The following is a 12,542-nucleotide window of genomic DNA, read 5'->3' on the forward strand; positions in this document are numbered from 1 at the left end:
TCAATGTGTACAGTACTGTGCAAAAGTCTTATGTTGCGTTCACACCCACAGCAAAAATCGCATTACTTGCTCGAGTTTGTGGACCGCGCAAAATTATTTGCCAAAGTTGAGGAATTTGAACTCGAGCGAATGACGCTAGTTTTGCGGGATTCACAGAGTGAAATTCCGCTTCACTTGCGCCGCCTGGGGTCTGCTCGCGCATTTGCATAGACTTTGCATGTACCCTTGCCACGTAAATTTGCAAAATCACATTCGGTGTGAACGGCGAGTAAGCCTAAGCACCCTAGAATTTTTATATCAATTTTGTCTTAGATGTTTTATTCATTTGTCTTCTCATTAGTCTGTCAGTTATCTTTGCTTTATCGTACATTTTTTGACATCTAGAAACTTTTAATTTCATTATTTTTTTAAACATCTTCACGGTTCACTTCATGGATTTGTTTTAAATGAGCTTCAGACTTTTTGCACAACACTGAATCCAAGTTGTCAATATTTATTTGCTTCAATGACATTTACATGCCAAAGTGGGTGGGACTTAGAAGAACTGCACATTTAGTCATGGATAATTGTATATCACAATTTTGTTACCACGGTTAATGATAAAATAAATAAATGAACATACTGTGGAATATCAAGTGCACCCATCCGTTATGTGTGACCAATCAAAAGCTTTCAATCAGCAATGCGCACAAAACATACGTTCAGATGGAGAAGCAGGCAGAGAAACCATACAGACCAGCTAAAAAAAAAACTCTTTCTCCTGAGTCTGAATGGGAAAATGTTTGTTAGTTCTACACCACATTTAAAAAAGCTTTCCTCAAACAGACATACAGTTATCAAACTGAGAGATAATTGTCAAAACAGACGTATAATTGTCATTTCAATTTAAAATTGGGATCATTGTTTAGCCATAATTGTGCAAGCTGTAGCGTAGCGGGACTAACAATACACTTCCTGTCAGAAGGAAAAAAGCTGTATATTGTTGCTTGAATGTGTTTACGTGAACCTTTGATACCCAGTGATTGAGTCTCACGTCATGAATAAAGCATGTCAACAGAATATCCCCCCTCCCTCTCTGACCGGCAGTGGCTTACTGCTAATACAGAGGAAACATGACGATCCCAACATAATCAGTGCAATGTCACTGTGACAAATACGCTCATGTTGCACTTTCCTCCAAATTTAACCATATCGCTGTGTGAATTTAACGGTGAAAACCAAAAGTAAAGGCAGAAAGATTTCTCCATGGGACTTTTTGTTTTAATCGGAGTAAAGCGGAATACATGCTTGTGCGTCAGCCTCGACTTGGAGCCTTGCCGACGGCAGCTAGACCTATATACTCTATAAACGTCAGCTTGACGAGGGGTCGCAGGGGAGTCCCCGGCAAAATGAGTCAATTGTGTGATTTCACTAGGATTTGAATGACTGGCCCAAGGAGAGAATGCAGTGCATACACTTTGTAATAGCTTTCACTCTCTCCTGTTATATCAGAATCTACATTATATTAAGTTGCGCCGTCTGCGTCGAGTCACATTTTCGAGGAGATGCTAATTCATGGCGGGCCGTAGCTTGGCCACCCCTGATGTAGAGGCTTTAAGTGAGGCGTCTTATCCAGTAGGAATTTCGCAAAGCTTATCTAAGCCAGTTAAGATGTTTACATACACTAGTGTCCAGCTCCAATGAACCTCAGTCTTTAGCACTTTTTGAATTTGCATTGCAATTCATAGCGGTCTGATCACTGACGTAACATTTCTCTCCCTAACTGATTGGTGTTAGTTGCCAGTTATGAAAATCTTTGACCAACGACGGCAGCAAAGCAGATTGACATAATATGGAAATGCCTCAGCGCAACAACAAACATGGTGGTTCAAACATTGTGGGGAAAGAAGAAAAAAAACGTGGTATGAGAAAGTTGGGGTTAAAATCAACTGATTAAGATGCAAGTGAGAATGAGGCAGATATACACAAAAGACAAACACATTATTTATAATTGACAGGTTGAATTAACTTACCTGTATAAGTTTGTACACGAATTGTGGCTTTTTAAAAGCTTGAAAAATTGCAGTTGCCAATTATTTGTCTCTAACTTTGTCAATACAGCTTCCCCAGACAAGCGGAGACTTTCGCTCCAAGTAAAATAAAAGCCAGTAAACCAATGTCATCAACATGCACCTGTCAGCTGTACTCACTTTCATTCTCTTCCTTTTCTCCTTATTTCGTCTCTTGAAGCCTTCCTAAAAGAAAAATATATAACATGAAGGGGGGGGGGGGGGGGGTTAGAAAAGAGAAGGCTTATTGACCACTGAAAATGGTAGGATTGTAGTTACAACAGAAGGTTAGAAAAAAATACAAAAAAAGTGTCACCCTTGAGTAATTAGAAAAAAACAATTGCCCGGGTCACATAAGCTGCTAAATTAGCCAGTAGCAAAAACCAGCTGTGCGCGGCTAGAGACAGGAGTGTGTGTGTTTATAAGTCAAAACTTCAATGATCCTGGGAAATTGGGAAATCTTACGTCGTCATCTTTGCGTTTTTTGAAGATGTTGTCCTCTGCAACGCCGACTGCCTGCATGATCAGCTCAACTCGCTCCAGGTTGACAAAGCCATTCTCTGTCAGATAGCCCTGTGGACAAACACAGGCCAGGTCACACCCGTCGCTCTCGTCTGCTGTGAGATCTGATCAATTTGTGATGCTCAATTCATCCCTGGAGAATTTCCCCTTTAATTTATACACAGGTCACCCAATCTGGATGTAAATTGTCTCAAATTAAAGCGGACAGTCTGGACTTTAACCTCAAGTTATTGTATCATTTCAAATCCAATGTGCTAGAGTACAGAGCCAAAATGACAAAAATAGATCACTAATTTGTTTTGATTACTGTATCCAAATGCATGTAGATGCAGAGGAGTACAGTATAATATGGGTTGGGTGATGATACTTACTCCTGTTTTGTGCACAACGTCTTTGTAGATGCGGACCAGTCGATCTATCGCACCCTCTCTGAAAGAAGCAGAAAAACACAAAAACAATGAATAATTAAAGACTCATTCAGCGGAGAAATTTAAATGATAATCGGAGTGGAATATGACACCGTCTTTGGCTGTGGCTGTGGCCTCCCTGCCAGCCACTCTGGCAGGTAGCCAAACATAATTTTGAGCGGCGTTTTATTAAATAAATAAATAGAAAAGAGCAGTAAATGGACGTCTAAGCTTCTCCACTGACCCGTGTTGAGAGCCGGTGCACGACTACGCCTAAAGTAAGTGAAGCTAATGGTTTGAACAGATTACCGGTAATAGTGATTTTGGTGCTGTATTTTATTGCACTTTTGCACTTATCAAGATCTTTACTGTTTTATAGCTACAGTGGCAAATATGAATTTAATTTATTTATTTTAATATTGACAATACAATACTATTTATTTTATTATTATTTTTCAAGTGCAAAATGTAGCATTTTAGCATCAACGTATATCAGTGCCACATTAATTAGATTTTATTAACCCAATGAATTCCACCCCCTGGATATTAACACATTGACTGCCAGCCGTTTTTTTTTGCTGTAGGTAGCTTCTGCCAAGCCGTTTTTTGAGGATTCTGGCTCATTTTACAAGAGCCGAGGATTCGTTTCAGCTTGGACTTTGTGAACATACAATATCTCAAAAGTACTAATAGAATGTGTACTTTCTCTGTCTAAAAGAGTTAGTTTGTAGAGTTAGTAGTTATGTAAGCATTAGCAGTTGAATACAGCATGGTTTTAGCGTCAGAAAAAATATTCAGAGATAAATGGCTTTTTGTGAAATTGGATAGAACAGTCACTTTAACCATTCATTTTTGGCTCTCTCTCTCTCTCTCTCCCTCCCCCTCTCGCTCTCTCTCTCTCTCTCCCTCCCTCTCGCTCTCCCTCCCTCTCTCTCTCTCTCTCTCTCTCTCTCCCTCCCTCTCGCTCTCCCTCCCTCTCTCTCTCTCTCCCTCCCTCTCGGGAGGGAGACTCACTAGGTTTAATCCTAGTGAGAGGGGGAGAGGGAGAGAGAGAGAGAGAGAGAGAGAGGGAGGGAGGGAGAGAGAGAGAGCGAGAGAGAGAGAGAGAGAGAGGGAGAGAGCGAGAGGGAGAGTTGCTTCAACTCCTCCCTCCGTGGGCGTTCTTCTTGGCTGCAGCGCCGTGTAACAAGCACTTTCCTACCTGTGCAAATTCACTTTCTCATACTCTCGACCTCTCAAATAAATTTCTGAATAGAAATTAAATTACTCTAAATTAGAGCGAAAAAGAAACAAAAAAGAATGGGTTGAAAATCCCATTCTAAAAGCCTTTTATGGCTGTTTCCAATTTGGTGCTATTTTGCAAGGCAAAATGGCCTGCTGCTTGTCACCAGCCTCACTGCCCCGCTGCCGCTGTGCCTGGCTGTGCCTGTCTGCGTGGCCGCTCCCCGAGGAAGCCCGGCTGGACTCGCCCGCCTCCCGGAGCCCTGGCCGAGAGCTCCGATGAAGCCCCTGCGACTCTGGTCATATTTACGCTGCGTGCCTCAAAGTGTGCTCCATCCGCAATCCACGATGCAAGTTTGCAATCCCGCACCGGCAGCAATCAACGCGAAAACGAAAGCGCCTCCGCCAATCCATTTTCATGAGAATGGAAATGGATCACACTGCTTTTTGCTTGCCTTCCTACTTCCTTGTCGCCACTTAGTGGGTCGGTGGAATGGGTTGTACACGTTGTACACGTCCAATACTTATATAAGATATGTAAAAGGGTTAGATGCACAACCCCCCGTTAAAAAAAAAAAATCGATGCCAAGGACGTGTTTACACGTTGTTGGCAGTCAACAGCTGGATTCTGAAAACGTGTTTACACGTTGTTGGCAGTGAATGTGTTAAAAACCTCTTTAATGCTACCTGGAATTTAAGTTAAGAGCAATTTAAAAAGCAAAATAATGAAACAATGTACTTCTGATTGAACATTGAAAGAAAAAAGTCAGGACAGCAGGAAATGAATGAAGTCTATCTGTGTTTCGCAGACAGGATGCAGAGTGAAGCAGCTACTAAACCTCTTCTGGATACATCTAAGAGCGGACAAACAGCACACAGAAATCTGTCACTGCATTATGAAAAAAGTTACACTTCTAATAATTGTATTTGTTAGATTTTAACAGTTTAAATGTCTCAGATTTACATAATTTAAGACATTTCCTGATGTGGAGGGACAGGTGGTCCTCACCTGGGCCCGTATTTATCAAGCTTCCTAGAATTACTCCTAAGAACACTGCTAAGAGTACACTTATGAGCAAAAAAATTCCCAGCTAAAAGCTGCACTTAAAAGTCAGTTATTATGCATCTCACTCCCTCTTTCAGCGAGGTGTAGGACTGAATCCTAAGTGTCAATCTCAGAGCTGATTTACGACAGGTGTGTGTGCCGTAAAGGGAAATGTTGATGACGCAATTCCAAGTACACAGGAATGGCCAATCGCTGAATGGAATCCCTTATGCACGAATATCCTAAATAGAGATGATTCGACAGTGAAATGCACAATGGGAGTGTAGCATATATTCACCAATAATTTCAGAAGAAATTATCAACAAAATAATACAAGATAGCCTACATTGAAAATCACTCAAGAATAGGCTAAATCTTTCCTAATCCACCCAATTTACCTAATCCCACAACTGACTCGAAACTGGTGTGCTGTCAATTGACTACCCTATATAGCCAGGTTCTATAGGCTGTATGATGAGCAAACATGGAATCCAAAAGAAAGCCGAATTGGAGGGAGGATGACACGCTGTGCTTAGTGGAGAAGATTCGCGCACGTCTCTGTCTCCTGAATGCCATGATGTCAACTCAGTGGTGTCGTCTACGTGATACGCAGGTATACGCCATATACACACTGCGAAATGACTCAGATTTGCATATGCGCACTGGGAAATGCGCTATGATATGTATCGTTTTCAATTTCCATTTATAAAATTCACCCTGTGCGCTCTGTGTGTTACCCTACGTTCACACACAGCACCCAAGCCTTGCCTTTACCCACGCTTTTAAATAGGCGTCCTTTTTAGTCAATGAGGCTGTGTACACAGGGCGCCTCAACGTGAACCTTCCGTGTACCCACGCCTCGCCTGAGCTGCGCCGATTTTTACGTGAGTTCTATTTTCAAGCCAACTAGGCGCGTGAAGGCATACTTTTTCTGTCAAGCCATGAAAGAAAAACGCGACAATATCCGTGGGAAATGTCAGTCAGAGTCAGTATACCCTCTGAAAAAAGGTAGACTACACCACTGGTCAACACTCAACATTGCCCTGCTGGCAACTCCTAACCACTTAGGACACCTCCTGAGGACTCCTAAATAGCTGGGGGAGTAGGAGTGTTTCCTAGTCTTAAGAAGGTTGATAAAAAGCTTTTATTCTTAAGTGTGAGAGTAGGACTAAATTTCACAAATTCTCAGCACTTAGGACTAAAATGGCACTCTGAGACGCTTGATAAATACGGGCCCTGATCTCTAGGGACGGGAGGTGCTCACCTGATTTCTAGGGACGGGAGGTGCGGCAGGAAGTCGTTTCCCACGAAGAAGCACATGAAGACCCAGTCGTCGACGCTCCGCTCAAAGTCGAAGGGGAAGGGCAGGCTGGCCATGGTCAGCTCTTTCTCCAGGTACTGAAACAACAGGGACACCAGTTTCCTCTACCTCAGTTCCTCTATTATGTAAAATCTGCTTTTGGCTGTACCTCTGTTTGCTGTTTGTTTACTTGGGCTATCTGTCTATCTCTTCTATTACCTTTCAAATATACTTTATATATTCATATATTATTTTAAACACCAGTATGACATATAGCGCATGTGTGAAATGCAGTTTAACTGAAAAGGGAAGTGAATGAATCACATACCTCCCGCAGAACGCACAGCCGAATGAATATGAATTCTTGTTGGGAGACCGGCATCGTGTCTGCAAACTGATCATGCTGAAAGCAAAAAAAAAGGTCAGTCAGTAGGGGATTTTGTATTGTAAGATTTGTATTCTCACAAAGTACTTCTCTCACACACACACACACACACACACACACACACAGAAAACAGACGACAACAGATAAGTACACAACATTATACTATAAATGTACAGAACACAAAAGACAAAAGGCCTGACAGAAAGTCTTAAGTAGTGTCTAACCAGAGACTCAATTGGCCAGTCTAACATTGACTCTGTTCCAGAATGTGAAGCCTGAAGGCACAATTGGTTTAAAGTACTAATCTGCGTCACGAGGACAGGAAGCTATATCTCTGTCAACTTACCACTAGTTTCGCAAAATAACTAAAATGCCAATGCTGCTTCAATACTGCTGTAATAAACGTTTGATTACTTTCTTTCACCAATGTGATCAGCATCGTTGCAGGGAGGACGAGATGGAGGAAGAAGAAGAGTCAAACAAACTGAAAACAAACAGTCCACCATGTCTTTTACTGGATCTCAAACAAACAGTCCACCATGTCTTTTACTGGATCTCAAACAAACAGTCCACCATGTCTTTTACTGGATCTCAGACAGGCCATCTAAATTGGTGCCAAATATGGGACTATTTATCTGATACAGCTGAAAGAACAATACTCAACTGACATCAAAACTTCTGTGGAAAAGTTGTTACAAAACTGTCCAAGACATTATGGAAAGACCAGGAACTTAACAAAGCTCATCAGTGACGCTGCGTGATGATTGGTCTTGCTTGCTGTGAAGTCGTAGTATAATTGAACCTTTTTTTGTATTGGCATCAAAGTTTCCACTGTATTTCTTCCCCCTTTTTGCTGTGTGTGCACTAGGGCTGCCCCCTCCAGGGCGACTGGTCGATTGTTTGGTCGACGAGATTCACGTTGGTCGAGCAATCGCTGGTGTTAATAATTTCAAAGGAGAAATTCTATTTCATAAAAATGAAAGCGATACACAGGGAGTGATCCAGGCTAGAGACAGACAGCCACAGTTAGCAGAAAGCAGAGGAACCAGCAGAGCCATGGAATTAACAATTAAATGGCTCAGCTGTCAGCGCAAACAATGGACTCGTTTACGCACCTTATGAGATGAGACTGAGTCATCAATGAGACTGTACGCCCAGCCGCTTTCACTCACAGTTCACAGTTGATACAGTCCGGTAATGTTAGACAGGCTGTTATAAAATGTTACTGGAATAAATCGCAAAAGCTGTCTAGCTATTCTTTCTACCAGCTAATTAACCATGCCACGTGTGCTAACGTTACATAACCATCGCACAGGCTTTCTCTCTGAACTGAGCAGGTGGCCAGGTGTTGCATGGCACGCTGATCAGTCTGTCCATTCCGGTAACGTTACAACGCTGCAAATAGCTTTTATTTATAATTATCAGCTATCGGGTATAGTGCGCTCAGTAGTCAGTACACTGCACAAAATAAGAAAAAAAAGTACACTGCAAAAAATGAAAACAAAAAAGTACACTTTTAGACCCCGTTTCGACCAATCGATTGGTCGGAGCTGTTGTCGATTTCCCGGTCGACCAGGATAATCTTTGGTCGAGGGCAGCCCTAGTGTACACAGGTCTCTCTTGAAGATGAGGTCTCATGGGACTTACCTGTTTTAATAAGGAAAAGAAAAAAGAAAAAGTCGAAATTCTGGTATCATGACCTGACCTGCCTGCACTGAGATCCCAAAATTCACCAGACATGTAATCGACTGTAAAGACTCAGCACACAACTGACACATTAAAGTGAGAGGACATAACGGTAGAACACACACATACACGTTAAAGACAAATAAACCCCAAAGGTAAGGCTCACCTCTCCCTGTTTCTCCCTGGGGGCTCCCTGGCAGTCTTTGAGCTCGTGCCCTATCTGGCTACAGAGGGCGCAGGGGCGGGGCTGGTTGGGTTTAAACTCCTCTCTGATGATGGTGAAGTTTGGCTCGTGGGTGGCCAGGCCCAGCATGATCAGGTCCGCTAATCAATTATCCAATCGGAAAGAACAGATACAAATGTTGGAATATTACAAAGCCATCAAACAACAAAACAGAGTCTCGTCCGGCTCAAGAGGCAAGGAAGAGTTCGATGTGGACGACGGGAGGGAGGAATCTAAAAGTAATCTCACTTTCACAGAAAAATAACCAACAAAATGTGGAATTAAAGCAGCGATAAGCATACCTGCCAAAATTAGGCTGTGGAAAAAGAGGAAGATTGTCACCCATTTTCATTCAGATATCTTGAGGAACCCTTTTGAAAATATGTTTTACCCCTGCCAAAACTGTGCCTAAATTGTTAGCCTTTATTTAGCCCCATTAATGACAAGCTAAAATGACATGGTTGGTACCTTTGGATGCCTTAGGTCAGGGGTTCTTACTTTTCTGACCAAGTACCTGTACCAAACCAAATTTCCCAGGCACCACTCCCACTGCAATTTGCTGATTTTTGTAATCATGCAATGGCATCAGAAAGGCTCAATACAACGTAAGGCTACTGGTTCAAAACACACACACACGGCAACATAAGGATGTGAAAGAGGACCCCTTTGAAAATGTTTTTTCTCTCCTGCAAAATTTTGCCTAAATTTGGAGTGTTATTTAGCCACCTTCCTGACAAGCTAGCATCACATGGTACCAATCGATGCCTTAGGACAGGTCTTATAGTTTCATATGATACCAGAAACTTCACCCTGGCTTTAAAGCCGAGCCCACTACATCCTCTGAAAAACAGTATATCAAGATGTGCTACTATGCTACTATGAAATTGGGAGATTAACGGGAGAAATGACCAATCGGGAGGACAGCGGGAGGAAGGGTTAAAAATAGGGAGACTCCCGTGAAAACTGGGAGTGTTGGCAGGTATGTCGATAAGTTCATGGTGCTTTCTTGTCCTATGGTTAAAGACTTACCATCAGCTCCACACAGGCAGTGGTGTGTGTTGGGGTCGTGGTGCGGTTGAGCTAAAAAACAAAACAATAAAAAAACAACTGAAATTAGTCAAAGTTTAATGATAATAAGATAATATTGACACATGAAAGCGGGGTCTAATGAACGGACAGTGAATTCTAAACAGAGATTCTATTAGGATTAGGGCCGCAACTAATGATTATATTCATTGTTGATCAATCGATTACTCTCTTTTTTTCTCAATTACCGTAATTTCCGCACTATAAGCCGCACCGGAGTATAAGCCGCAGCAGCAAAATTGCCTGTTTGTTACATATATAAGCCGCACCGGACTATAAGCCGCAGGTGTTTTAATGTTTTTTTTTTTTTTTTTTTTAATTGTGTTTTAATGTTTAATTACCATATGTAAGGGTTCATGCACAGAGGGGATTGTCGGGAAAGAGATGGCTGTTTGAGGAAGCTCCCATTTATTAACATTTCAACAAAACAACATAACACAACACCACCTGTGTTTTTTTTTACAGTGCACACAGTGTCCGCGGTGTGGTGAAAAGAGGGCAAGAGAGGAAATTAAAACAGAAGTGGATTTATAGTTAGAAAGAGTGCTAAAGAAGAGAGAATTCCGTTTTTTCCCCCCCGAAAAAATCCATAGATAAGCCGCACCGTTATATAAGCCGCAGGGCCAAAAAACGGGGAAAAAGCCGCAGCTTATAGTCCGAAATTTACGGTAGTCATTGAATCCTTTGGTCTACAAAATGTCACCAGTTCCCAGAGCCCAACACGATTCTTACAATTTCTTCCTGTCTGACCAGCTGCCAAAAAACCCAAAGTAAATTTTATAACGAAATTAAACAGCAAATCTTAGTGTTTGTGAAGCTGCAATCAGCAAATGTTTGTTGTTTTTACTTAAAACGACTATAATGATTCTGTCGATGGACTAATTGTTTCAGCACTGATCACAGTAATATGACGGTGGTATGAGGAGGAAGGTTTTACCCACAGAACAGTTATACTGTACTGCTATACTAATTATACTGTTATGTCTCTATGGCCTTACCTCTCTGTCTCCTGATGTAGTCCATGATCTTGTGTTCGCCCTCTCCGGGAACACTGGCATCAGACAAGATAACCTGGATGAAGAACAAAGATCATCAATGTTAGTTTTACAACATCAATGTTATACCACGGAGTGTCATATAACATTCTACGTTTGACGCACCAATGTTCCCTGAACTTCCATGTCAGTGCTGACATACAGTAGGTAGTGGCTACTTATTTATAGTGCCAACTGCTGAACACATTCTTGCCTGTTCTGCAAATGTTATTGTATGATATTTACCAGGAGCCCTTAGGAACAGTGTTACACTTACTGTGATGTTACGCCATCCTGGATCGTTGCTGAGTCTGTCGGCGACGTAGTATCGGAGACACTGAGCGAGGTTGTCCATAAACTCTGTTCCCTAGAGAAGTCACAACAAACACACTTCACCAAGAAATCTTGACGTGACATACAGTCAAAGATGAATCCTGTTTCCCTACAATATCCACACGAACATGAAGAAAACTTTACCACAAAGCACCAAAATAAAAATGTACCGTAATTTCCGGACTATAAGCCGCACCTTCAAAGTTGACTATTTTTTTCTTATATAAGCCGCACCGGACTATAAGCCGCGGGTGTTTTAATGTTTTTTTTTTTTTTTTTTACAGTGCACACAGTGTCCGCGGTGTGGTGAAAAGAGGGCAAGAGAGGAAATTAAAACAGAAGTGGATTTATAGTTAGAAAGAGTGCTAAAGAAGAGAGAATTCCGTTTTTTATTTTTTTATTTTAGTTACTCACAGTACTATTGACCAGTCCAACTCAAAAGATATTCGGCAGTTTCACTTTGAGCTCTTGTTCCGCCGCTGTCCATCAATGGTTATGACGAGTCTCGCTGGGTACAGTACGCCAAAGCGATATCCATTGACTTTAACCTTTTCGATGATGCTGTTGTATGTTGCGCGTTTCTGTTGCACCAACGCGGAGAGGTCCTGCCGGACGAAAAAGCGCGTACCCTCCCAGGTGAGGGGCTTCTTCCCCGCAGCCTGGAGGATGAGTTGACGGTCGGGCCAGCGGAGTAGGCAGATGAAGATGGCCCTCGGTGTCAGGCCGGGGTCTGGACGTGGCCGAGGCGCCCGGTGTGCCCTGTCCACCTCTGGTGGTTTCTCGCCTTCCTTCAGGTCCAGGATGTAACACAGGATTTTGCCACGAAAGCGTCCATGTCACCAATCTCAGCTCCCTCTTTTACATTGATCAGGCGAATGTTATTTCTTTTACTCCTGCTGATTAAGTCATCAACCTGCGTGTGCAGGGTTTCGATTTGTTTTTGCATTTTATCCACTTTCGGACTCACTGTGTTGTTTTTGTCCTCCAGTGCGCTGATGCGCTTTTCCGCATTAGAAACTCTGTTCACGTTGCCTTATTTTCTTTAGTGATTGAGTGGATGGACTTCTGCACGTTTTCAAACTTGTTTTCAAGCTGCTCAAACCTCTGAGCGATGTCGGACTTAATCGATAGTGTTTCACGGAGTAAAAGTTTAGCCCAAGCCGTGTATCTCCAGCCTCCAGCAGGTGAGTCATTTCCTCATTCATGGCGGTGATTGCTTCGTCTTTTTCTTTCTGCTTACCTGTGTTGTGTT

At 42.3% G+C, this 12,542-nt stretch overlaps 1 protein-coding gene across 2 annotated transcripts in view; it reads right to left on the minus strand.

Annotated features, from left to right (window-relative positions):
• The window catches only part of xrn2 (5'-3' exoribonuclease 2), a 55,941-nt gene that overhangs the window by 38,319 nt on the left and 5,080 nt on the right, over nucleotides 1-12,542 (minus strand). For both annotated transcript variants that reach the window (XM_083642522.1, XM_083642521.1), the window contains exons 6-14: nucleotides 11,235-11,324; nucleotides 10,922-10,994; nucleotides 9,867-9,917; nucleotides 8,781-8,938; nucleotides 6,872-6,946; nucleotides 6,508-6,641; nucleotides 2,942-2,999; nucleotides 2,514-2,621; nucleotides 2,190-2,234 (exon numbers count right to left, since the gene is read on the minus strand). In XM_083642522.1, coding sequence (XP_083498648.1) covers nucleotides 2,190-2,234; nucleotides 2,514-2,621; nucleotides 2,942-2,999; nucleotides 6,508-6,641; nucleotides 6,872-6,946; nucleotides 8,781-8,938; nucleotides 9,867-9,917; nucleotides 10,922-10,994; nucleotides 11,235-11,324 — 792 coding nt within the window. The remainder of the gene's footprint in view (nucleotides 1-2,189; nucleotides 2,235-2,513; nucleotides 2,622-2,941; nucleotides 3,000-6,507; nucleotides 6,642-6,871; nucleotides 6,947-8,780; nucleotides 8,939-9,866; nucleotides 9,918-10,921; nucleotides 10,995-11,234; nucleotides 11,325-12,542) is intronic.

The sequence above is a fragment of the Poromitra crassiceps genome, assembly GCF_964638095.1.
Source record: "Poromitra crassiceps genome assembly, chromosome: 9".
NCBI classification, from domain to species: Eukaryota; Metazoa; Chordata; class Actinopteri; order Beryciformes; family Melamphaidae; genus Poromitra; species Poromitra crassiceps.